The sequence below is a fragment of the Amblyraja radiata genome, chromosome 4, assembly GCF_010909765.2.
Source record: "Amblyraja radiata isolate CabotCenter1 chromosome 4, sAmbRad1.1.pri, whole genome shotgun sequence".
Lineage (NCBI taxonomy): Eukaryota > Metazoa > Chordata > Chondrichthyes > Rajiformes > Rajidae > Amblyraja > Amblyraja radiata.
Genome location: NC_045959.1, coordinates 78,788,732 through 78,815,747, shown reverse-complemented (window position 1 = coordinate 78,815,747; position 27,016 = coordinate 78,788,732). Strand labels below are relative to the sequence as shown.

General features: G+C 41.2%; 1 protein-coding gene across 2 annotated transcripts in view; it reads right to left on the bottom strand.

Moving 5' to 3' along the window:
• The window catches only part of ythdf3 (YTH N6-methyladenosine RNA binding protein 3), a 44,340-nt gene extending 23,660 nt beyond the window's left edge, over window positions 1–20,680 (bottom strand). The window contains exons 1-3 of one of the 2 annotated variants that reach the window (XM_033019794.1): window positions 20,329–20,679; window positions 20,039–20,063; window positions 15,186–15,265 (exon numbers count right to left, since the gene is read on the bottom strand). In XM_033019794.1, the coding sequence (XP_032875685.1) occupies window positions 15,186–15,265; window positions 20,039–20,063; window positions 20,329–20,352 (129 nt within the window). In that variant the 5' untranslated portion in view covers window positions 20,353–20,679. Of the gene's footprint in view, window positions 1–15,185; window positions 15,266–20,038; window positions 20,064–20,328 lie in introns of both variants that reach the window. The other variant, XM_033019795.1, reaches the window with a different exon arrangement.
• Window positions 20,681–27,016: the final 6,336 nt, after the last annotated feature.

Here is a 27,016-nt window from a genome sequence, read left to right as displayed (position 1 = left end):
GGTATTTGTGTTGGGGGGTTTGGTCAGTCTGTCAACAGTTGCAAATAGGGTTTTTGCCTTAGTGTTGTTAATGATATTGGAGAAAAATGTTTCTCTAGCACGTTTTAAGTCTAAATTGTAGGCACGGAGGCTCTCTTTATAGATGTCATGGTGAATATGAAGTTTTGTTTTCCGCCAGATGCGTTCAGCTTTCCGGCATTCTCTTTTCTGGGCTGTTACAAAAGCAGCTTTTCTCCAGGGTGCCTTTTGCTTACCAGAAATCGTTTTAACCGTAACAGGTGCAATGACATCTATAACTTTCATAATTTCGGAATTAAAGTTATCTACAAGATCATCAGCAGAACATGGGTTTAGAGGTGGTAACAAGGAGATGGCATTTTTAAAGAGTACATTAGAATGTTCATTTATACACCATTTTTTGACAGTATTTGATTTTGTCTGTATGTCGGGAATAAAAGATATATTAAAGAAAACACAGAAGTGGTCAGACAATGAAGGAACAGTCACGAAAATATCAGAAACATTGAGACCCTTTGTGATAATCAAGTCCAGGGTGTGCCCCTTACAATGAGTAGCCTCTTTCACATGTTGAGACAGTTCAAATGTGTCTAAAATAGTAAAAAATTATTTTGCACCCTTGTCATTCAAATCAACAGTATGAAAATTAAAATCACCAGTTATAACTAGACAGTCAAAGTCAGTGGAGATGCTAGACAATAATTCTGTAAAGTCATCGAAAAAATTTGCATAATATTTAGGTGGCCTGTAAATAATTAATAGGAGAACTCTGGAGGAGCATTTCAATACAGCACAAAGGTATTCGAATGATGGAAAATCACCAAGTGACATCTGTTTCCCCTGAAATACATTTTAAAATATAGCAGCAACCCTCCACCTCTTTTTCCAGATCGACATACATCAAAAAAGTTATAGTTGGGAGGAGCTGTCTCGATCAGAATGGTTGCACTGTTATTTTGTTCTAGCCATGTTTCAGTTAAAAACATAAAATCCAGTTTAGAGGTGGTAATAAAATCGTTGACTAAAAATGATTTGTTATTAAGAGACCTAACATTAAGCAGACCCATCCTGATGGTATTATTGATAGGCTTTATGGTTGGTTTTGGTTTGGAGGGAATAGGTATTAGATTTGGTAGGTTAGCAGTGTGTCTAAGTTTCCCTTTGTTTACTCTCTTAGTAGTCACAACAGGAATGCAGAAGGTGCCATACTTTGACGGTAGGCGACCTTGGGTTCAGCTGATTATGCGGAACTTCCTTCGTAATGTGTCTACGGCTGAACCCTTTCTTGTCTCAGTAATATTCAGGACTGCTATCAATACAGGGGGGGGCCCCTCCGCATGGTTGTTATCTACCTGCGGCCGTGACGTGGCGATGGTACTGATATGGGGCGTGGGCTGGGCATCATGGACACAGATGCAAGTTTAATGCCATCTTTTTCCTGTTTCTTCAATTCATATGGAAAATCATATTGGGAGTACAGTGGAGCTGGTGTTGTTATGGCTATGGGAGAGATGAGGGTGGAGGTCATCGTCGATAGGGGAGTGCAGAGGAGGGTGGTGGCCGTACCTCTCCAAACCAGCATCAGCGGTGGGGGATGGTAGGGGGGGGGGGGGGGGGGTTAAGGGCGCGTCGATGGGGATGGGTGGGTGAGGGGGGCTGTTGTCTCTCCTCAAGGTCTGTGGTCTGACTGCGGCCTGTGTGTCAGACAGTGGCAGGGTAGATGTGTGGGGGGGGCTGTTGCCTCGCTTCTCTACCTGTGGTCTGACTGTGGCCTGTGTCAGACCGTGGCAGGGTAGATTTGTGGGAGAGCGAGAAGAGAAGATTGTCCCTTAACAGTCTTGAGCCGAACCTGTTTGGGTGTACACCATCTGCTCTGAAAAGATATTTGCGCCCCCAAAACAAGTTAAAGTTGTCAATAAAGCTACTTCCTCTTTCATTGCACTCTGGAAAGCCATGTATTCAGTGCAAGTAGCCGACTGAATGTTTTTATTCCCCTGTCAACTGCTGGTATGGGACCACTGATGAATGACTTAATGTCTAATTAGTCCAGTGTATCTAATAGTTCAGTGAATATTACTATCTGGAATATAGGTATAATAATATATATTATATTATTATACCTATATAACTATCTGGAATATATATAGTTATAATAATATATTATATTTATATTATATTATTATACCTATATCACTATCTGGAATATATATAGGTATAATAATATATAATATATTACTATACCTAATTATAATATGATTATACCTATATTACTATCTGGAATATATATAGGTATAATATCTTATATTATTATACCTATATTCCTATCTGGAATATATATAGGTATAATGATATATAGTTTAAATGGACTGCAACACGGAAATAGGCTTGATTTTCATGTAATATGGGCATTGGCCACTAGATGGCGCTTACTTTCCCGATCTCATTTTCTAATTAGTTTAATTATTTAAAGTGCAACTTTCGGCAATGACGAATTATGACTTCCTTCTCAATTATATTTCATCTAAATCTGTGGAAAGTTTCATGTAGTTTGGTGACTTGGGTCACGAAAACTGATTTCTAGACACTTTTTTGATGCTCGGCCCACAGCCCAAGTAATTTAAAGTTTTTTCCACTGTAGATATTTAAAAGTAGCCGGAACATTCAGAAAGTGTATAGGGAGATTGCACTTTACATGTACCCAGTCCCCATTTCCACCTGGCAGAAGATGCCTGCAGTGCCACAGCAGCTGGCAAATCGATCCTTTTGGTCTCCCAAAAGCTTGTTCATATGTTCCTTGTCCGTATGTTGGATGTTCACAACTCAGGAATGATCTGTAACATGATGTCAGCCAAAATGTACATCTCAAACTTGCTGAGCTACAAATATTTCTAAAACTTCAGTTCAATATCATTCTCTGGCAATCACTGAATATAATACATTTCCAGCTAAATAGATGCTAAGTTTAATTATATAAATAGAATCAGTATTATTACCATCATGAGGAACATTATGGTAATTAACCTTTGTGCAGTTCAAACAATTGTGCTAAAACAATATGTTTCACTTTAAGGCTGATGACTAATTCATTGCTTTTCTTTCTGTCCATAAATGCTGTATTGAAATTACATATCCTCTTCTATGTGAATTTAATTCAACCAACTAATTTCAAGTTGCGAGTTATAAATATTAAATATGCAATACTAAAAATACTCCCATGATATTTCTCTGAATGAGGCTTTCCAATCCTTTATTTCAAGTATCAGTCAGAATTACAGCATGGAAACAGGGACCCTGGCCCATCTTGCCCATGTCAAATCAAGCTTCCTGAGCTAGTCATATTTACCTGTAATTGGCCCATATCCCTCTAAAGTCTTCCTAAGTACCTGTCCAAATTAATTTAAAATGTTAACATAGAAACATTGAAAAATAGGAGTAGGCCATTCGGCCCTTTGAGTCTTCTCCACCATTCAATATGATCACGACGGAACATCCAGAATCAGTTCCTGCCTTCTCCCCATAACTCTTGATCCCATTAGCCCTAAGAACTATATCCAACTCTCTTGAATACATCCATTGAATTGGCCTCCTCTACCATCTGTGGAAGAGAATTCCACATATTCACAACTCTCTGGCTGAAAATTATTTAGGCATCACAACCCTAAATGGCCTACCCGTTAGTGTTAAACTGTGACCGCTGGTTCTGGAAACATGGGAACATGTTTCCTGCATCTAGCCTAACCAACCCCTTAATAATGTTATATGGTTCTATAAAATTCCCTCTCATCCTTCTAAATACCAGTTAATACAAGTTCAGACAACCCATTCTTTCATCATATATCAGTCCCGCCATCCCGGGAAATAACCTGGTGAACCTCAGCTGTACTCCCTCAATAGCAAGAATGTCCTTCCTTAAATTAGGAGACCAATACTACACACAATACTCCAGGTACTGTCTCACCAAGGTCCTGTTCAACTGCAGTAGGACCTCCTTGCTCCTATATTCAAATCCTCTCGCTATGAAGGCCAACATGCCATTTGCTTTCTTCACTGCCTGCTGTAATAATAATAATGGATGGGATTTATATAGCGCCTTTCTAATACTCAAGGCGCTTTACATCGCATTATTCATTCACTCCTCAGTCATACTCGGTGGTGGTGAGCTACTTCTGTAGCCACAGCTGCCCTGGGGCAGACTGACGGAAGCGTGGCTGCCAATCTGCGCCTACGGCCCCTCCGACCACCACCAATCACTCACACACATTCACACACAGGCAAAGGTGGGTGAAGTATCTTGCCCAAGGACACAACGACAGTATGCACTCCAAGCGGGATTCGAACCGGCTACCTTCCGACCGCCAGCCGAACACTTAGCCCATTGTGCCATCTGTCGTCCAATGCTGTACCTGCATGCTTACTTTCAGTGACTGATATACAAGGACACCCATGTCTCGTTGCACCTCTTTTCCTAATCTGATACTATTCAGATAATAATCTGCCTTCTTGTTCTTGCCACTAAAGTGGATAACCTCACATTTGTCTAAATCGTTCATATATGTTGTAAATAACTGGGGTCCCAGCACTGAGCCTTGCAGCACATCACTAGTCACTGCCTGCCATTCTCAAAATGACCCATTAATTCCTACTCTTTGTTTCCTGTCTGCCAACCAGTTCTCTATCCATGTCAATAACCTACCCCAATACCATGTGCTCTAATTTTGCACACTGATCTCTTGTGTTAAACTGTGCCCCTATTCACTGGAATAAATGTCATAATTGTTTCTCTGGCACATCCTCAATGATGGGAACTCATTCCGTATACCCACCAGCCTGTCCAAACAATCTGTCCCTCAGGACCCCTTTAAATGTTGCTTTTCACCTTAAACCCAGCCCTCTGGTGTTAGATAACTGAAACATACAACCTCAAAGTACACAAACCCGAAGACCATCTGCTTGAAAGGTACTCAAAATGTCTTAAGCAAATGCCTTTACTCAAAATGCTCTAAACCAAAAACCCTCCCACTCAGATGCAAATGCCGCCTTTCATAGAAACATAGAAAATAGGTGCAGGAGTAGGCCATTCGGCCCTTCGAGCCTGCACCGCCATTCAATATGATCATGGCTGATCATCCAACTCAGTATCCTGTACCTGCCTTCTCTCCATACCCCCTGATCCCTTTAGCCACAAGGGCCACATCTAACTCCCTCTTAAATATAGCCAATGAACTGGCCTCAACTACCTTCTGTGGCAGAGAATTCCACAGATTCACCACGCTCTTTGTGAAAAATGTTTTTTGCATCTCGGTCCTAAAAGACTTCCCCCTTATCCTTAAACTGTGACCCCTCGTTCTGGATTTCCCCAACATCGGGAACAATCTTCCTGCATCTAGCCTGTCCAACCCCTTAAGAATTTTGTACGTTTCTATAAGATCCCCCCTCAATCTTCTAAATTCTAGCGAGTACAAACCAGGTCTATCCAGTCTTTCTTCATATGAAAGTCCTGACATCCCAGGAATCAGTCTGGTGAACCTTCTCTGTACTCCCTCTATGGCAAGAATGTCTTTCCTCAGATTAGAAGACCCAAACTGTACACAATACCCCAGGTGTGGTCTCACCAAGACCCTGTACAACTGCAGTAGAACCTCCCTGCTCTTCGAACAATGCCAACTTAAGTCTTTTCCTTCATCTCAGCAACGAATAACTGCCTGAGACTGGCAATCAAGCTTGATCCTTGTTTGCAATAATCAGCTTTTCAAGTTAGTCCTTTCTACCTCCAAATCCCAACTCCCCAGGTCATCTGGTAAGCCATTAACATTTCTCTTTGCTTAAAGTTTAGTTCAAATATACATCTAATAAATGTATAAATACTACACAAGACGTTTTTTTTTAAATGAAGACTTCAACATTTGTGCAGGAAACAAATTTACGATAAAATAGCGAGTAAGCTGTCCTTGATAAATTACTACTCTTCCTTACAACCCAAATTTAAATGCAGCCTTATATCAGGATCACTACCTCACAAGCTTTATGCAGATAGCTGATGTCACCAGGCAGGACAAAGTTTGCCATTTCAGTTGAGTATTCTTAGCACATGAAACATAGGGGACATGGAAGTATCTGAGGGTTGGTGCCCTGCGCATGCTATTTTAATATACAGCAGAAAGCTATTCAGCCCATTGGGGTCCCTCTCAACTCCCAGAGGAGCAGTCCATCTAGCCCCAATTTACTGTGGCTGGTTAACTCAGTATTGTTTAAGATGTGGCACCAGAAGAAACCCTGTAAAGGGGGAATGCACAAACATTGCCCACACAGCACCAAAGATCAGGATTAAACGGACTGCTCAATCTGCTGTACTATCCCACCACAAATTAATGGAATATTTTTAAAGCAAAACAGTATCCTTTTCTGAATAGACATTGAAACGTCACAAAGATAACTACCAAGTTTCACGATTTTGAATCCTCTGGGAATTTATCCTCGCCAAATGGTGATGGCATTTCCCCAACATTTACACAATATCAATGTGGGGATTACTGAGACGTGGCTGCAGGAGGATCGGGCCTGGGAACTTAATATTCAGGGTTATACATCATATAGAAAGGACAGGCAGGTTGGCAGAGGAGGGGGGGGGGGGGGTAGCTCTGCTGGTGAGGGATGGAATTCAGTCCCTTGCGAGGGAAGGCATAGAGACTGACGAGGTAGAGTCACTGTGGATTGAGTTGAGGAATTGTAAAGGCAAGACGACACTAATTGGTGTTATTTACAGACCCCCAAATAGTAGCCCGGATGTAGGGTGTAAGTTGCAGCAGGAGTTAAAACTGGCATGTAACAAAGGTAATGCCACTGTGGTGATGGGGGATTTCAATATGCAGATAGACTGGGAAAATCAGGTTGGTTCAGGACCCCAAGAAAGAGAGTTTGTAGAATGCCTCCGAGATGGATTCTTAGAGCAGCATATAATGGAGCCGACCAGAGAAAAGGCAATTCTGGATTTAGTGTTGTCCAATGAACCAGATATGATAAGAGAACTGGAGGGAAAGGAACCGCTGGAGGTAGTGATCATAATATGATTAGTTTTAATCTGCAATTTGAGAAGGAGAACGTTAAATCGGAAGTGACAGTGATGCAGTTGAACAAAGGGGACTATGAAGGCATGAGAAGGGAGCTGGCCAAAGTAGACTGGAAAGGGATCCTAGCAGGAATGACGGTGAAACAGCAATGGCAGGAATTTCTGGGCATAATCCAGGAGACGCAGGATCATTTCATTCCAAAAAGGAAGAAAGATTCTAAGGGAAGTAGGTGCCAACTGTGGCTGACAAAAGAAGTTAGGGATAGAACTAAACTAAAAGAAAACTAAAAGAAAACTAAAAGAAAAGATATATAACACAGCAAAGAGTAGCCGGAAGCCAGAGGATTGGGAAACTTTCATAGGACAACAGAAGGAAACAAAACGGGCAACAAAAGATGAAGTACGAGGGGAAGCTGGCCAGGAATATAAAGGACAGTAAAAGATTCTTTAGATATGTTAAGGGAATAAGAGAAACAAAGTCAAATGTGGGTCCCTTGAAGGAAGACACGGGTGAAATTATAATGGGCAACGAGGAAATGGCAGAAGAGTTGAATGGGTACTTCGGATCTGACTTCACTAAGGAAGACACAAACAATCTCCCAGATGTACTGGAGGACAGAGGATCTAAGGGGGTAGAGGAACTGAAAGAAATTTTAATTAGGCGAGATATAGTATTGGGTAGGCTAATGGGACTGAAGGATGATAAATCCCCTGGGCCTGATGGTCTGCATCCCAGGGTCCTCAGGGAGGTGGCTCTAGAAATAGTGGACGCATGGGTGATCATTTTCCAATGTTCAATAGATTCAGGATCAGTTCCTGTGGATTGGAGGATAGCTAATGTTATCCCACTTTTTAAGAACGGAGTGAGAGAGAAAACGGGGAATTACAGACCAGTTAGCCTGACTTCGGTGGTGGGAAAGATGCTGAAGTCAATTATTAAAGAGGTAATAATGGGGCATTTGGATAGCAGTAAAAGGATTAGTCCAAGTCAACATGGGTTTATGAAAGGTAAATCATGCTTGACTAATCTTCTGGAATTTTTTGAGGATGTGACAAGTAAAATAGATGAAGGGTGCTAGTGGATGTAGTGTATCTAGACTTTCAGAAAGCCCTTGATAAGGTCCCGCACGGGAGACTGATGACTAAAATTAGAGCACATGGTATTGGGGGTAGGGTGTTGACATGGATAGAAAATTGGTTGACAGACCGGAAGCAAAGAGTAGGAGTGAACGGGTCCTTTTCAGAATGGCAGGCAGTGGCGAGTGGAGTGCCGCAAGGCTCGGTGTTGGGGCCGCAACTGTTTACCATATATATTAATGATTTGGAAGAGGGAATTAGGAGCAACACTAGCAAGTTCATAACAAGATGATTTCAGTATAGGAGTAAAGAGGTTCTTCTGCAGTTGTATAGGGCTCTGGTGAGACCACATCTGGAGTATTGTGTACAGTTTTGGTCTCCTAATTTGAGGAAGGACATCCTTGTGATTGAGGCAGTGCAGCGTAGGTTCACGAGATTGATCCCTGGGATGGCGGGACTGTCATATGAGGAAAGATTGAAAAGACTAGGCTTGTATTCACTGGAGTTTAGAAGGATGAGGGGAGATCTTATAGAAACATATACAATTATAAAAGGACTGGACAAGCTAGATGCAGGAAAAATGTTCCCAATGTTGGGAGAGTCCAGAACCAGGGGCCATATTCTTAGAATAAAGGAGAGGTTATTTAAGACTGAGGTGAGAAAAAACATTTTCACCCAGAGAGTGGTGAATTTATGGAATTCCCTGCCACAGAGGGCAGTGGAGGCCAAATCACTGGATGGATTTAATAGAGAGTTAGATAGAGCTCTAGGGGCTAGTGGAGTCAAGGGATATGGGGAGAAGGCAGGCATGGGTTATTGATGGGGGACGATCAACCATGATCACAATGAATGGCGGTGCTGGCTCGAAGGGCCGAATGGCCTCCTCCTCCACCTATGTTTCTATCACCTGCTCAAACTACTTCAATAGCACAACCCCTCGTTTCACATCAATAGGTGTCAGCGCTTTCACCCCAGCCTAAGTCTAGGTTGACAGTGCAGCATACTCTTGGTTTGGTACTGGATTGTCAACCTAGACTTAGGCTGGGGTGAAAGCCCCATCACAGAGCTGACACCTATTGGTGAAACTAGGGGTTGTGCTATTGAAGTGGTTATCAAAGTGATGTACCAAGGTGTCATCTGTTCTTTCAAGAAGACAAGAAAACACAATTTGGAAGAACAGCACGATTAATAATTCTGTCCTGTTGCTGCTAAATCACAGTATGAAAAGTGTAAACAGGACTATCTTTTCATTGGTCATCACATTTCTTCCAAATGAGCACATACTAACTACAAAATAAATGTTACTGACTGTAAAGTGGGATGCAATTTGGCAGTAAAATACATTATATAACTACGTTATTTTAGTTAATTACTTCAACAGCAAACAAAGATGTCCAACAATGCTAGATACAAAATGGAGTAATTCTGTGGATCAGGCAGCATCTGTGGAGAACATGGATAGGGGACGTTTCGGGTCGGAACCCTTCTTCAGGCTTATTTTTTTTCTGACACCAGCATTGTGTCGATCTTTGGTATAAACCAGTAACAGATAATTTACCACATGCACTGCTCCTTTGTTTTTAATAAACAATAAAGTCCAGTTCACTCCACAAAAGAAAAGCTAAATTATGAAGCTGTACATCTTTTCTACTAGGTTTAGATTTATTGTCACATATACAGAGGCTCAGTGAAATGCTTGTTGTGCATTATCAAATTAGATACTATACATGAATATAATCAAGCCAAACAACTCCACATGAATTAAGTGAAGTAACTAACATAGGAATGTGATTTAATAAGAAAATCAATGCTGAAAGATAAGAAATGAGTTATACAATTAATCGTGCTTGAGATCTAAAATTAGTAGTTGATTTTTAAGCATCTTTAAGGCTGGCTGCCTGCTCAACAAAATGACTTCTTGATACACTGATGCAGTGGGGGGAAAAAATCAGCGCTAATCATTGTAGCAATCCAATCTTTCAAAGAAGTGCAGCTCATATCAGATGCTCAGTAGATTGATCTTCCATGGCAACATATAGTTGATAATTAGTCCTTTGTGTATGGTCATGTAACTGCATCTATGATTTTACAATGCATTTCTAATTGTAGATAATTTAAAAGGAATGAAAGAAAAATTAAAGGCCCCAAATTCAATAATGACTCATCCTCTGCAATTGCTCACAACATGGATGCCAAGGTTTTACCTTAAGGGGCTGTCCCACCGCGGCGACCTAATCCACGTGTTCTGGCGAGTTTGCCCTCGACTCATACTCGCAGCATGGTCGACACGAGTTCCTAGGATGTCTTTGTAACTCTCCTTCATGCTCGAGAGCAGTCCCCGCGTACTCAAGGCCTCAGCTAGGTCGCGGCGTATTTTTAAACGTAAAAAAAGGTCGCCATGGAAAAAAATCGACACCTTTTTTACTCGAAGGTTTAGTTGAAGTAGGTCAGAAGGTCGGCATGCTTTTCGTAGGTAATCGGGGGTATTCGAAGATAGTCGTAGACAGTCTTCAACATTGTCGAAGGGAGGTCGTAGGAGATCGAAGGAGGTCGTCTTCACTCTCCACTATTCGGTGTCCAATTTTCCTGAAGCTAGTCAAGGCTAGTCTTCAACATAGTCGAAGGAGGTCTTCTACATAGTCGTAGGTCTTCAACATGACATTTTTTCCAATCTCTCCTAAACCCTTCTAAACTGTCCAATTAGGTTGCGCAGTGGGACAGCCCCTTTACTGGCCTCAGTAACTTGGGCAAATGATTTAAAAAAATCTCCACTATGAAAATCCCCCAGCAGCTTTGACTGATGACAAAACCCTGCCCCTAAATATTAGCTTGGCCTAATAAACAATTTTTAGAAAATGTCTTAGAGAAAACTCAGAGGCTCAAGAAGAAATTCTTGAAAATTGGGTCTGGTTCACAATGGATACAACAAATGTTTAGAAAATAATACAAGTTGTGTGGGAAATCAGAGTTGGGAAAAGCAAAGCCTTATAAACTTGGAGATGTCAGATTCACTGGGAAAAATGAAAAGGGGTAATGAGGCACTATCTTTTTTGCCACATCGCAGTCATGTGAAGAAAATACTGGGAGAACTGTTCAACAGGCAGGAAATTTCAAGTTTTGTGGAACAGCTTTCGAAGTGGCTTAAGTTACAATGAAGAATGGAATGTGCTAGAGGATGTCTAGCTTCTTGAATCGCGTTGAAGCTATGTTCATATACGCATATGCAGACAATGCCAGACCGTCCCTGTCCACCGCCAAGTGCCGCCCCCAAAGGGGGCGGCCTCACCACCGCCTCCCCTGCTCCGCCAGCCGACAGTAAGGTGTGGGGCCGAGCGGCGCAGATGATATAAGATTTTTGCTTCAGACACCAGAAGGGGGCCTCCTCCTCCTTCCTCCCGGCCTTGGCGTGCGGGCGGGTTTGTTTTGAAAGCGTTTATCGCTGTTTGCGGAGTGGCACACAGCGGCCGCTATCATGGCGGGTGGGGGAGTTGGAGCCGCTACCGCTGTGCGGGGCCCGTCTTTCGCTCCGAACCTCCGTCACCCCGCACCTCGTATCTTTGCCCCGCATGACAGTCGCCGCCGACACGAAACGATACGTTCCTTTTCTCCAGAGATGCTGCCTGACCCGCTGAGTTACTCCAGTTTTTTAGGATCTATCTTTGGTATAAACCAGTATCTGCAGTGCCAAACCGGGCAAAATGACTCGGCATTTAGGTTGCCCGGCGACATTTTAGGTGACTATTGGCACCCGGGCAACCGCTAATTTCGAGCCCTGATCATACAAAGTCATTTGATGTTCAGATTGAGAATATCTGCTTTTGACATAATCTTGAGTTTGGATTATGACTTGATCCATCACACAGGAACAGTAATGTGATCATCTGTAGTTGTGTGCCTTTTCACCCACAAACTATGTTTACCACAAATTAATGTACTGAATGGTGGAAGGGGTGAAAAGAAATGGGACAAAAACTACAGCTTTTCCCCTCAGGTCCTAGTCAAGAATGAAATGAACTTTTTAGTTTATTTTCAAGATTATATTTCTCTAGCACTTTTAGGACAAGATTCTTGACCTATGATCTTACATAGAAACATACCAAAATAGGTGCAGGAGTAGGCCATTCGGCCCTTCGAGCCAGCAACGCCATTCACTGTGATCATGGCTTATCATCCACAATCAGTACCCTGTTCCTGCCTTTTCCCCATATCTCCTGACTCCGCTATCTATAAGATCTCTATCCAACTCTCTCTTGAAAGCATACAGAGAATTGGCCTCCACTGCCTTCTGAGACAGAGAATTCCACAGATTCACAACCCTCTGTGTGAAAAGCTTTTTCCTCATCTCCATTCTAAACGGCTTACCCCTTATTCTCCTTAGACTCCCCCAACATCGGCGACATGTTTTCTGTGTCTAGCGTCCAAACACTTAATAATCTTATATGTTTAAATAAGATCCCCTCTCATCTTTCTAAATTCCAGAGTATACAAGCCACAACATATGACTGTCCTGCCGTCCTGGGAATTAACCTGGTGATCCTACGCTGCACTCCCTCAATAGCAAGAATGTCCTTCCTCAAATGTGGAGACCAAAACTGCACACAATACTCCAGGTGTGGTCTCACTAGAGCCCTGCACAACTGCAGAAGGACCTATTTGCTCCTATACTCAACTCCTCTTGTTATGAAGGCCAACATGCCATTCGCTTTGTTCACTGCCTTCTATATCTGCATGCTTACTTTCAGCAACTGATGAACATGGACCCCCAGATCTCATTGTGCTTCCCCTTTTCCCAACTTGACACCATTCAGATAATAATCTGCCTTCCTGTTTTGCCACCAAAGTGGATAACCTCACATTTATCCACATTAAACTGCATCTGCTCACACTCCCAACCTGTCCAAGTCACCCTGCATCCTCATCAGTTCACACTGCCACCCAGCTTTGTGCCATCTGCAAATTTGCTAATGTTACTTTTAATCCCTTCATTTAAATCATTAATGTATATTGTAAATAGCTGCAGTCCCAGCACTGAGCCTTGCGGTACCCCATTAGTCACTGCCTGTCATTTTGAAAGGGATCTGTTAATCCCTACTCTGTTTCCTGTCTGCCAACCAATTTTCTATCCATGTCAGTTTACCCTACGCTCAATACCATGTGCTCTAATTTTGCCCACTAATTTCCTATATGGGACCTTATCAAATGTTTTCTGAAAGTCCTGGTACACTACAGCCACCGGCTCTTCTTGTCCATTTTCCTAGCTACATCCTCAAAAAAATCCAGAAAATTAGTCCATATGATCATGGCTAATCATCTAAAATCAGTACACCGTTCCTGCTTTCCCCCCTATATCCCCCGATTCCTTTAGCCCCAAAAGCTAAATCTAATTCTCTTGAAAATATCCAGTGAATTGGCCTCCACTGCCTTCTGTAGCATAGAATTCCACTGATTCACAATCCTCTGGGTGAAGTTTTTCCTCATCTCAATCCTAAATGGCCTACCCCTTATTCTTAAACTGTGACCCCTGGTTCTGGACTCACCCAACATGAGAATTTTTTCCTGCATCTAGCCTGGCCAATCCTTTAAGATTTTACATGCTTCTATAAGATACCTTCTCATCCTTCTAAATTCCAGTGCGAACAAGCCCAGTCGACCCATTCTTTCATCATATGTCAGTCCTGCCATCCTGGGAATTAACCTGGTGAACGTACGCTGCATTCCCTCAATAGCAATAAAGTCCCTCCTCAAATTAAGAGACCAAAATTGCACACAATACCCCAGGTGCGGTATCACCAAGGCCCTGTACAACTGCAGTAGAACCTTGCTCCTAAACTGTAATGAAGGCCAACATGCCATTAGCTTTCTTCACTGCCTGCTGTACCTGCATGCTTACTTTCAGAGACTGATGTACAAGGACACCCAGGTCTCACTGCATCTCCCCTTTTCCTAATCTGACACCATTCAGATAATAATCTGCCTTCCTGTTCTTGCCACCAAAGTAGATGACCTCACATTTATCCACATTGTACTGCATCTGCCCACTCACCCAACCCATCCAAGGCACTCTACAGCCTCATAGCATCCTCATTGCAGCTCACACTGCCACCCAGCTTTGTGTCATCCGCAAATTTGGATATGTCACATTTCCCTCGTCTAAATCTAAATAACTGGGGTCCAAATTGAATGGTGGTGCTAGCTCCAAAGGCCGAATGGCCTACTGTACCTGTTTTTCTATGTTTCTATTTTCCAAACCAGGTCCAGTACAACCCCTCTCCCAATACCTTTTTTTCCCTCACTAGTGCACCAACAATAATCTTTGGGATTTATTTATTTCAGAGTAGATCAAAACAGCTAAAGTCCTTAGAATTAAAGTGATTGTGCTGGCAGCTGTATAACAAGTGCCTAAAATGCTGACGTACTTATATGTCAGCAAAGCTGCTACCAACCCGAAATTCAAAAAGAGTGAAATCTTAAAAGAGATAATGCAAAGCCAGATTTCAAGATATCATGCACCCTATGGAGCTTAGGCAGCAACATAACACCAGCAGCAATTAGAAATGGCAACTGATCATTTTGGTTTAAAATCTGTAGACCTCTCGTAAATGCATTCATGATGTCTGAAGAAGGGGTTCAGCCCGAAACGTTGCCTATTTCCTTCGCTCCATAGATGCTGCTGCACCCGCTGAGTTTCTCCAGCACTTTTGTCTACCTTCGATGTCCTTTAAGCTGTTGGCTTCCCTGATAAAAATCATCGTTGGAACTTCCTTGCAACTTGTTGTGATTAATTAATCTAAATTTAATTTAAACATTTCTCCTGACCCAAAACATAAGAAATGATAGTTGTTAAATCAATGTTGTTAAATCCTGCTCTGTGCTTACTACAGTATTATCAGCCTTCAGCAAATCAAAACATGATAAAGTGAAAGTAATATTCCACTATTGTGAATTAATATTTGTTTTAAGAAATAGTAACGCATATAATGTTTGTCAACACGCATTGAAAACTTTGTGATAATTAAGTACTTACCTGATTTGCCTGGCTTGTTAAATAAGGTTCAAAATCATCATCATTCACTGTGTCTTTTTGATGCATCGAACCGTTCTGAACTGCAATTAAAAATATTCCATTAGTAGGTGCTCTGAACCAATGGAACCATCTTTAAAAAGACTTCCATGGTTTCCTTAATATAGGCTAGTTTAACACTGACCATAATAACTGAACGTAACAAAATCAATAGTAAAAAGAACAGGTGTCCCATGAAATGTTAATGTTAATAAACAGTTTCAGGATATCCCGTGTGGATGTATACGGCATATTTAACCAAGTTTCTAAATTGCACTTTTTTTTTTTTAAAGTTTAATTCCCACATTACCACAAAACAAGATTTAGAGCAGTTAAGGATAATATGAATGCAAAACATAGCTAAGTTAATTATATGGCAACATGATCAGTATATCTGCATGCCATGTAAACAAGAACCATTAGCAATTATTACCAACATCTAAACAAGTCAACTTGGCAAAATAAAGACAACTTCAAAATTAGTCTCTGAAAAACATAAGATATAATGCACGAGCATTGAATCTTGTGCTATATATCAATCTACTGCTTAAAGCCAAAATAAGTCTGTACCAATCAAAAATCAAACTATAAAAGTAAAAATTATCAGGTCAAAGTTTTATTATTTATTCAGTGAACTGTGAATTGGAAATTGTAACATTGTGTTTTAATATTATCTACATATGTAGAGTATCATATGCTCATACAATTTCTAAACCGTTGTCTTGAAGCATTGACGCTAAAGTCAATGGAAGATTGGCGCAGCAGTAGAGTTGCTGCCTTACAGCGCCAGAGATCCAGGATTGATCCTGACTGCGGGTGCTATCTGTATGGAGTTTTTGTGTTCTCCTCGTGATTGCGTGGGCTTTCCCTGGGTGCTCCGGTTTCCTTCCACATTTGGCTTTGTAAAAATTGTAAATTGTCTCTAGTTTATAGACAGTGCTAGTGTACAGAGATCGCTGGTTGCATAGACTTGGTGGGGTAAAAATTGTAAATTGTCCCTAGTTTATAGATAGTGCTAGTGTACAGAGATCGCTGGTTGCATAGACTCGGTGGGTCGAATGACATGTTTCCGCGCGATATCTCTAATTAAATTAAACATACATATTAATATCTGTGCAGATTGTAAAAATAGTGGTCACAATTTCTCTTGATCATATTTGCTCAGTACTAATTTTCTTTCTTTTTTCGCAAAGGGGTTGTTTTACATTAATTGCAGTACAACAGGTCTATACATTTCATGTTCTTTTAATTTAAAAATTAACATGCCACCCATGGCTATGTTAACATAAAGATAAACCATTTGCTAAAACAACAAGTTTATAGTATGTCACTATTCAAGTACAGATGCACTTACAAAGACTATTTATTATTAATTGCTTGGCAATTTCATACACTGGTGAATTCACATTTTTTAAAAACAATCTCACGTGACACAGAAAATTGTAGTGCAGACTGCAATACAAGTGTGACCAGAAGACATACACAAGTTTTCATATTCCTCAATCCAGTTTACATTAAATAAAGAGGTATGCTACATGGAAATCCTGAATTGCATATTGTATTCACTCTAATGATAAACTCTTGCCTGTCTGAATGTCACGTTGGAGTCGGTATTAAACAATGGATTGTCTCAGATCAATTAAGAAGCTGCTATTTATAAATGAACAGGAAAACTTGCTATTAGTTTTCAATGGCTGTTTATCCCACATTTATTTGAAAGGAAAGACATTTTATGGCCAGCTGGGAATGAAGATGTGGCCAATTATAGTTGTAATTAAGTAAATTGGTAAATATGGCTGTAACATTTTAGCAGTTAAATGGAAAGAATGAAAAGCATATAGGGCAACTATTTTGTTCATGCATTTTTTATTGTGACATAAGTGAATAAATGTATGCAGTACATTCACCTGAATCGCAAGAATATTTTCTGGTAAAATTAGTTCACATGGTGAAAAGTGACACAACCACATGATCTGCATTGCATATGCTTGGCACCAAAATATTTGATTGGCCCATTGCACAATAGGTGGTAGCTTATTTTGTTTTTTTTGGGCAAAAGATCTGTTCTATTTTTGAGCTAGTGCACTGTACATATGGTAATTTTATTAGATCTTGTTTAACTTTAAAAATAAAACTACAGTAGACCACGTATATTTAGTAATAGGGTGATTTCACGAAAGGTCACTGGATCATAGATCCTCACCCACGTGGACGCAAAATTTAACTGGGGTACAAACGTCACTTCCGGTACATGTTATTGATGCTAGAAACGCGTACTTTCACAACCGTTAAAAACCGCGAAAACGGCCCGTTTTTGAGCTGTAAATAACTGTGCCAGTCGGGGTGACCGTGAGGCAGTTATCTTACTTTACAGTCCAGAAGATAAAGAAAAACGAAGGTAAAGACAAGAGGGAGCTGAAGGGGCAACAACAGCGGAAGTGTTTAGCAAACATTGGCCGTGGAGATATAGATAGAAAATATCGGGAATTATCGCGTTTGCTCACTGCATTTCATCAAAAGTAAGGCATTATGTTTTATCTTTATTAATTTGTTATATAAAAAGTTTTAAAAGTGAAAAATCCATCATTTAAATTGCAAAATCTTCCATGGTTCTCGGGTGGGTTTTAACATGCAAAAATAAAATGGTTTTGAAGCTACATTTACCATTTAAATAATCGTAAACCATAAATGCGTTTTGAAATGAATTTTACTCAGATGCAAGCTAAGGAATGGGATAATTGGCAGCTGTTAATTGGACAAAATCAGGACATTTTATTATTATTATCCAATTAACAGCTGACAATTATCCCATTCCTTAGCTTGCATCTGAGTAAAATTCATTTCATGGAAACGCATTTATGGTTTACGATTATTTAAATGGTAAATGTAGCTTCAGAAGCATTTTCTTTTTGCATGTTAAAACCCACCTGAGAACCATGGAAGATTTTGCAATTTTAATTATGGATTTTTCACTTTTAAAACTTTTTATATAACAAATTAATAAAGATAAAACATAATGCCTTACTTTTGATGAAATGCAGTGAGCAAACGCGATAATTCCCGATATTTTCTATCTTTATATCTCCACGGCCAATGTTTGCTAAACACTTCCGCTGTTGTTGCCCCTTCAGCTCCCTCTTGTCTTTACCTTCGTTTTTCTTTATCTTCTGGACTGTAAAGTAAGATAACTGTGCCTCACGGTCACCCCGACTGGCACAGTTATTTACAGCTCAAAAACGGGCCGTTTTCGCGGTTTTTAAAGGGTGTGAAAGTACGCGTTTCTAGCATCAATAACATGTACCGGAAGTGACGTTTGTACCCCAGTTAAATTTTGCGTCCACGTGGGTAAGGATCTATGATCCAGTGACCTTTCGTGAAATCACCCTATAGAATTGAATTGTTCTCAAGATACTCTTTAAATTATCTTGTTTTTTCTGACATTGCATTCCTTCGTCAGCTGGGAGAGAAAATAAAATTGTCTGTGTTGCTAATTTTGTTTCTGCAACATAACTCTCAGTGGCCATATGGCAAATCAAACAATGCAAGCTCTCTTCCATTTGAAATATCAAACATTTACATATGGAAGTTCAAACGGCATTAAATGCAAGAATCTTTGTAGCCGAAATGAATTATTTCAGATCATGGTCATTTGAAATCAGTCCATCAACAGATCGAAATATGAACAATTCAACCACTTAAGATTCCATCAATAGTAAACTATGCACACTACAATTAGTTGGGCTCAGCAAATAGGCATAAACAGGAAGTGAAGTCAAAGCATGGTACATTCTTACACACTTAAGCCAATTTTATTGAATATGAACATAGCCCAGGCACTGGATTTCCTACATTTCCCCAGAAAATTGTGATAACTACATGATTCTAAATTAACAAATTACAAGTTCACACAGACCAGGCCAAACATTTACTTTAAATATAACCCAAGATGAATGATAGTTTCTATTGTTTAAACAAAAGGCATATCAACTTCAATTCAGAGGCCAATAGTCATTTAGCTCTGATATTCAAGTATTGTTGGCTGGTTTATGCTGTTTCCCCTTCAGCTTCACAAAACTTTGTTTCGTGTCTCACAATTGAAATTCATTAAATAACACAAAACTGCTGCACTTGCATTTCAGATAGAAACTAAACTTGTCACATTTATTAACTATTATTATAAGTATAGAATCCCTAGACTTTCTGTTTTTATTGTTGCTTGAGAGGACTTGAATGTAAAATGTTTTTAGGTTCCTAAAATATGTACAATAGTAACGGAATGAATCAGGTAGCTACTAAGTGAAACTTGCCATTGCAAAATTTGTATATAAAAAAAGTAAATACTGCTGTTTTCAGAGTAAACAGCAAACCATTAGGGTTACAAACATTGCAAGCATATTTTGTTTCAGATTTCCAGTATCAGCAAGGTTTTGTTTACTTCAATATCTTAATTTCATTTTCAGAACTAGAATCAAAGTACATTAATTTTAAAGGCTACAAGCTAACACTTAAAAGATCAAACAAGTGATATAAACAGCAAAGCACGAACGCAAGACTAAATAATTATATTCATATATGCCGTCAATAGAAGTAATCTGAAACTTGCGTCAATGAATTTAGATTTTGACAAAATGCCCCAAATTAGAAAATATGCTCTGCAATATGAACATTAAATGTAAATAATAGTTTCGAACATAAATGAGCACTGAAATAAAAGCTGACGTTAGGAAAAGCTTCTAGTTAAAAACACTTTAGTAAAAAAACACACAAGTAAAAACAGTCAATTTGTGAAACTAACAATGAGTTACGGACCAACTCACCTTTACTTCCCTGTCCTTTCGATCGCTGATGTAGTATCGCGTTTAATAGAAAGCAAAAATGCAACAAAAAAAAACAACAACAAAAAGAAAACACCCGTCAGTACCTTATGGAAATTCGAAATTCAATATCAAGTCATCTAATTTTTAAAGTAATAAATCAACCTTGTTGCAAGAGACTACGCGACAGGATATGTCCAAGGGAGAGAGGGAACGAGTCATGGCCTGCGAGAAGGCGGCGGCGGCGGCCCGGACTCGAGCACTCACTCCCCAGCCAACAGCCAGCGCATTACCTGCTCCACGCTGGTCGCAGACATTCTTCATTAAACAACAGCAAGCAGGCGCTCGGCCTCGGCCTCAGGCTCCGCCGACTTTAAGAAAAAATCGTGCTCCCAGTGGATCGCGCAGCGGCCCAAGCCAGTGACGGTAGATACCAGGAGGCGGAGCAGCGGGCGGGCGGGCGGTTGTTTGTCTGTCGGCGGCTTTCCTCTCGGGGCCCGGCCTCTCACTCCGGTGGTGGCGGCCGCGACTGCTGCCTGTGTGTACGTGTCTATAGATGTACGATTACTACTTCTCTCGAACACAATGGCGGAGCGCTCCTGCACCCACTTCCGCTCACAGCCTCTGACCTTCCGGCATCTGACGTCAATGTGAGAAGGACAACCCGAGGAGCAAGAGGAGGAGAGATCTGGGTGCCGTGTGGTCCTCCGGACGAGAGCGCCGCTACACGGGGAAGGCGGCCTGCCTGCCTCCATCCGCCTGGGTTGCTTGCGTCCGGATGGCATGAACGTTGAATTCTCCCAATTGTACTAGCCCTTGCTGTCTCCTCCCCTTCCTTAACCCTCGAGCTGTCTCCTCCCATCCCCCCCGCCCTCGGGCTCCTCCTCCTCCCTTTTTCCTTCCTTCTCCCCCCCACCCCCCATCAGTCTGAAGAAGGGTTTTGGCCTGAAACGTCGCCTATTTCCTTCGCTCCATAGATGCTGCTGCACCCGCTGAGTTTCTCCAGCATTTTTGTGTACCTGCCTCCATCCATAACTGGCTAGACAGAGGTCCTGCTCCCAAACATTGCCATCTGTGGGAAGACAAGTGCAATCAAAGATAGTAGAGCAAAATCTTTGAGTGAAATGAGAGAGGATGTTGCAGAACTCTCCTTGGAGAGAGAGAACTACAATGTAGGAATACCATGAGGAGATTTCATCAAAGGCTTTTTGTTATTTTCAACAATGAACTTCATTCAAGTGTTGAGGTCGAAGACAGACACAAAACAAAAACTGGAGTAACTCAGCGAGTCAAGCAGCATTTCTGGAGAAATGGAATAGGTGAAGTTTGGGGTCGAGATTCTTCAGACTGAGAATCGGGAAAGGGAAACCAGAGATATAGACGGTGATATAGAGAGATATACAACAAATGAATGAAAGTAACGATGATAAAGTACACGTGGCTGTGGCAGCGAGTCTGGGCTAAAACGTGGGCGAATAGTTGGAGACCTGGAGGAATCATAGAGTGGGTGCAGTGAGAGGATGTTGCAAAACTCGTAAGAGAGAGAACGAGAGAAAGTAGGAATACCATGAGGAGATTTTGTGAGAGTTCTCGCTAGAATTTAGGAGATTGAGGGGGGATCTTATAGAAACTTACAAAATTCTTAAGGGGTTGGACAGGCTAGGAAGATTGTTCCCGATGTTGGGGAAGTCCAGAACAAGAGGTCACAGCTTAAGGATAGAGGGGAAATCCTTTAGGACCGAGATGAGAAAAACATTTTTCACACAGAGAGTGGTGAATCTCTGGAACTCTCTGCCACAGAAGGTAGTTGAGGCCAGTTCATTGGCTATATTTAAGAGGGAGTTAGATGTGGCCCTTGTGGCTAAAGGGATCAGGGGGTATGGAGAGAAGGCAGGTACGGGATACTGAGTTGGAAGATCAGCCATGATCATATTGGAGCGAGGTGGAGGATAAATGCGTGGATGAGGGACTGGTGCAGTGGGTATGGATTCAAGTTTCTGGATCATTGGGACCTCTTTTGGGGAAGGTGCGACCTGTACAGAAAGGGCGGGTTGCACTTGAACTCAAGGGGGACCAATATCCTGGCGGGGAGATTTGCAAAGGCTACTGGGGAGACTTTAAACTAGTATGGTTGGGGGGAGGGACTCAAATTGGGAAAGCTAGCAGTCAGTGTGTGAAGCAGCGGGCAGAGAATGGTAGCACTCTGACCCAAAATGTAGGGGAGAGAGAAGAAAAAGAAAATAATCAGAGAATAAGAGAGGGTGGGTTTCTTAAATGTGTATATTTTAATGCTAGGAGCATTGTAAGAAAAGTGGATGAACTTAGAGCCTGGATTGACACCTGGAAGTATGATGTTGTGGCGATCAGTGAAACATGGTTGCAGGAGGGCTGTGATTGGAAACTAAATATTCCAGGATTTCGTTGCTTCAGGTGTGATAGAATTGGAGGGGCAAGAGGTGGAGGTGTTGCATTGCTTATCAGGGAAGATATTACAGCAGTGCTTTGGCAGGATAGTTAAGAGGGCTCGTCTAGGGAGGCTATTTGGGTGGAACTGAGAAATGGGAAAGGGGTAGCAACACTTGTAGGGGTGTATTATAGACCGCCAAATGGGGAGCGAGAATTGGAAGAGCAAATATGTAAGGAGATTGCAGATATTAGTAGTAAGCACAAGGTAGTGATTGTGGGAGATTTCAATTTTCCACACATAGACTGGGAAACACATTCTGTAAATGGGCTGGATGGGTTGGAGTTTGTAAAATGTGTGCAGGATAGTTTTTTGCAACAATACATAGAAGTACCTACTAGAGAAGGGGCGGTACTGGACCTCCTGTTAGGAAATGAGACGGGTCAGGTGGCAGAGGTATGCGTTGGGGAACAGTTCGGGTCCAGTGATCACAATACCATTAGTTTCAATATAATTATGGAGAGGGACAAAACTGGACCTAGGGTTGAGATTTTTGATTGGAGAAAGGCTAACTTTGAGGAGATGCGAAAGGATTTAAAAGGAGTAAATTGGGACAGTTTGTTTTATGGGAAAGATGTGGAAGAGAAATGGAGTACATTTAAAGGTGAAATTTTAAGAGTACAGAATCTTTATGTCCCTGTTCGGTTGAAAGGAAATCGTAAAATTGTAAAGAGCCATGGTTTTCAAGGGAAATTGGACACTTGGTTCGGAAAAAGAGGGAGATATACAATAGTTATAGGCAGCATGGAGTAAATGAGGTGCTTGAGGAGTATAAAGAATGTAAAAAGAATCTTAAGAAAGAAATTAGAAAAGCTAAAAGAAGATATGAGGTTGCTTTGGCAAGTAAGGTAAAAGTAAATCCGAAGGGTTTCTACCGCTATATTAATAGCAAAAGGATAACGAGGGATAAAATTGGTCCATTAGAGAGTCAGAGTGGCCAAAAGAGATGGGGGAGATATTGAACAGTTTCTTTTCTTCGGTATTCACCAAGGAGAAGGATATTGAATTATGTGAGGTAAGGGAAACAAGTAGAGTAGCTATGGAAACTATGAGGATCAAAGAAGAGGAAGTACTGACACTTTTGAGAAATATAAAAGTGGATAAGTCTCCAGGTCCGGACAGGATATTCCCTAGGACATTGAGTGAAGTTAGTGTAGAAATAGCAGGGGCTATGGCAGAAATATTTCAAATGTCATTAGAAACGGGAATAGTGCCGGAGGATTGGCGTACTGCGCATGTTGTTCCATTGTTTAAAAAGGGGTCTAAGAGTAAACCTAGCAATTATAGACCTGTTAGTTTGACGTCAGTGGTGGGCAAATTAATGGAAAGAATACTTAGAGATAATATATATAAGCATCTGGATAAACAGGGTCTGATTAGGAACAGTCAACATGGATTTGTGCCTGGAAGGTCATGTTTAACTAATCTTCTTGAATTTTTTGAAGATGTTACTCGGGAAATTGATGAGGGTAAAGCAGTGGATGTTGTGTATATGGACTTCAGTAAGGCCTTTGACAAGGTTCCTCATGGAAGGTTGGTTAAGAAGGTTCAATGGTTGGGTATTAATGGTGGAGTAGCAAGATGGATTCAACAGTGGCTGAATGGGAGATGCCAGAGAGTAATGGTGGATGGTTGTTTGTCAGGTTGGAGGCCAATGACGAGTGGGGTGCCACAGGGATCTGTGTTGGGTCCACTGTTGTTTGTCATGTACATCAATGATCTGGACGATGGTGTGGTAAATTGGATTAGTAAGTATGCAGATGATACTAAGATAGGTGGGGTTGCGGGTAATGAAGTAGAGTTTCAAAGTCTACAGAGAGATTTATGCCAGTTGGAAGAGTGGGCTGAAAGATGGCAGATTGAGTTTAATGCTGATAAGTGTGAGGTGCTACATCTTGGCAGGACAAATCAAAATAGTACGTACATGGTAAATGGTAGGGAATTGAAGAATGTAGGTGAACAGAGGGATCTGGGAATAACTGTGCACAGTTCCCTGAAAGTGGAATCTCATGTAGATAGGGTGGTAAAGAAAGCTTTTGGTGTGCTGGCCTTTATAAATCAGAGCATTGAGTATAGAAGTTGGGATGTAATGTTAAAATTGTACAAGGCATTGGTGAGACCAATTCTGGAGTATGGTGTACAATTTTGGTCGCCTAATTATAGGAAGGATGTCAACAAAATAGAGAGAGTACAGAGGAGATTTACTAGAATGTTGCCTGGGTTTCAGCAACTAAGTTACAGAGAAAGGTTGAACAAGTTAGGGCTTTATTCTTTGGAGCGCAGAAGGTTAAGGGGGGACTTGATAGAGGTTTTTAAAATGATGAGAGGGATAGACAGGGTTGACGTGGAAAAGCTTTTCCCACTGAGAGTAGGGAAGATTCTAACAAGGGGACATGACTTGAGAATTAAGGGACTGAAGTTTAGGGGTAACATGAGGGGGAACTTCTTTACTCAGAGAGTGGTAGCTGTGTGGAATGAGCTTCCAGTGAAGGTGGTGGAGGCAGGTTCGTTTTTATCATTTAAAAATAAATTGGATAGTTATATGGATGGGAAAGGAATGGAGGGTTATGGTCTGAGCGCAGGTATATGGGACTAGGGGAGATTATGTGTTCGGCACGGACTAGAAGGGTCGAGATGGCCTGTTTCCGTGCTGTAATTGTTATATGGTTATATGGTTATATTGAATGACGGTGCAGGCTCGAAGGGCCGAATGGCCTACTCCTGCACCTATGTTCTATGTTTCTATGTAAAGGCTTTTTTAAATTTCCAACAATGAATTTCATTCATCAAGAATATATACGATATAAAGAACAGAACGTGGATTTCTTTACATAGTGAAAAGGAATTCTGCAGATGCTGGAGTCTTGAGGAAAACACAGAGTGCTGGAATGACTCAGCATCTCAGGAAAACGTGGATAGGTGATGTTTTGGAAGAAACGGCCTCAGCCCAAAAATTAAGGATGTACATTGTTATAATTACATAGGACCACGGTGAAACCAAATCTGGAGAATTAGATATAATTTTGGCCACATTACCTAAAGTGAGATGAACTTGCTACTGAGGAAACAAAATAAAGCTTCATCAGACTGCTTTCTGGCTTAACATATGATGGGTGATTGATGGCACTGGGCCTCAACTCACTGGAGTTTAGAAGGATGAGGGGTCCATCAATGAAACATGCTGAATATTGAAAGGCCTGGATGGAGAGGATGTTTCCATTAGTGGGAGAGTCTAGGACCAGATATCATAGCCTCAGAATAAAAGGACGTTCCTTTAGGAAGGAGAGGACGAGGGAATTTTTGTAGTCAGATGGTGTTTAATCTGTGGAATTTATTGCCACAGAAGGCTATGGAGTTTAGGGGTAACATGAGGGGGAACTTCTTTACTCAGAGAGTGGTAGCTGTGTGGAATGAGCTTCCAGTGAAGGTAGTGGAGGCAGGTTCGTTTTTATCATTTAAAAATAAATTGGATAGTTATATGGATGGGAAAGGAATGGAGGGTTATGGTCTGAGCGCAGGTATATGGGACTAGGGGAGATTATGTGTTCGGCACGGACTAGAAGGGTCGAGATGGCCTGTTTCCGTGCTGTAATTGTTATATGGTTATATTGAATGGCGGTGCAGGCTCGAAGGGCCGAATGGCCTACTCCTGCACCTATGTTCTATGTTTCTATGTAAAGGCTTTTTTAAATTTCCAACAATGAATTTCATTCATCAAGAATATATACGATATAAAGAACAGAACGTGGATTTCTTTACATAGTGAAAAGGAATTCTGCAGATGCTGGAGTCTTGAGGAAAACACAGAGTGCTGGAATGACTCAGCATCTCAGGAAAACGTGGATAGGTGATGTTTTGGAAGAAACGGCCTCAGCCCAAAAATTAAGGATGTATTGTTATAATTACATAGGACCACGGTGAAACCAAATCTGGAGAATTAGATATAATTTTGGCCACATTACCTAAAGTGAGATGAACTTGCTACTGAGGAAACACAATAAAGCTTCATCAGACTGCTTTCTGGGTTAACATATGATGGGTGTTTGATGGCACTGGGCCTCAACTCACTGGAGTTTAGAAGGATGAGGGGTCCATCAATGAAACATGCTGAATATTGAAAGGCCTGGATGGAGAGGATGTTTCCATTAGTGGGAGAGTCTAGGACCAGATATCATAGCCTCAGAATAAAAGGACGTTCCTTTAGGAAGGAGAGGACGAGGGAATTTTTGTAGTCAGATGGTGTTTAATCTGTGGAATTTATTGCCACAGAAGGCTATGGAGGCCGTCAATGGATATTTTTACGGCAGAGGTAGATAGTTTTATGATTAGTAAGGGTGTCAGGGGTTATGGGGAGAAGGCAGGAGAATGGGATTAAGAGGGAAAGATAGATCAGCCATGATTGAATGGCGGAGTAGCCAAATGGCTTAATTCAGCACCGATCACTTTTGAACGTATGAATGGCAGATCTGTTATATGAGGAGAAACTAAGTAGTCAAAAAAGACACAGAGTTGTAGTC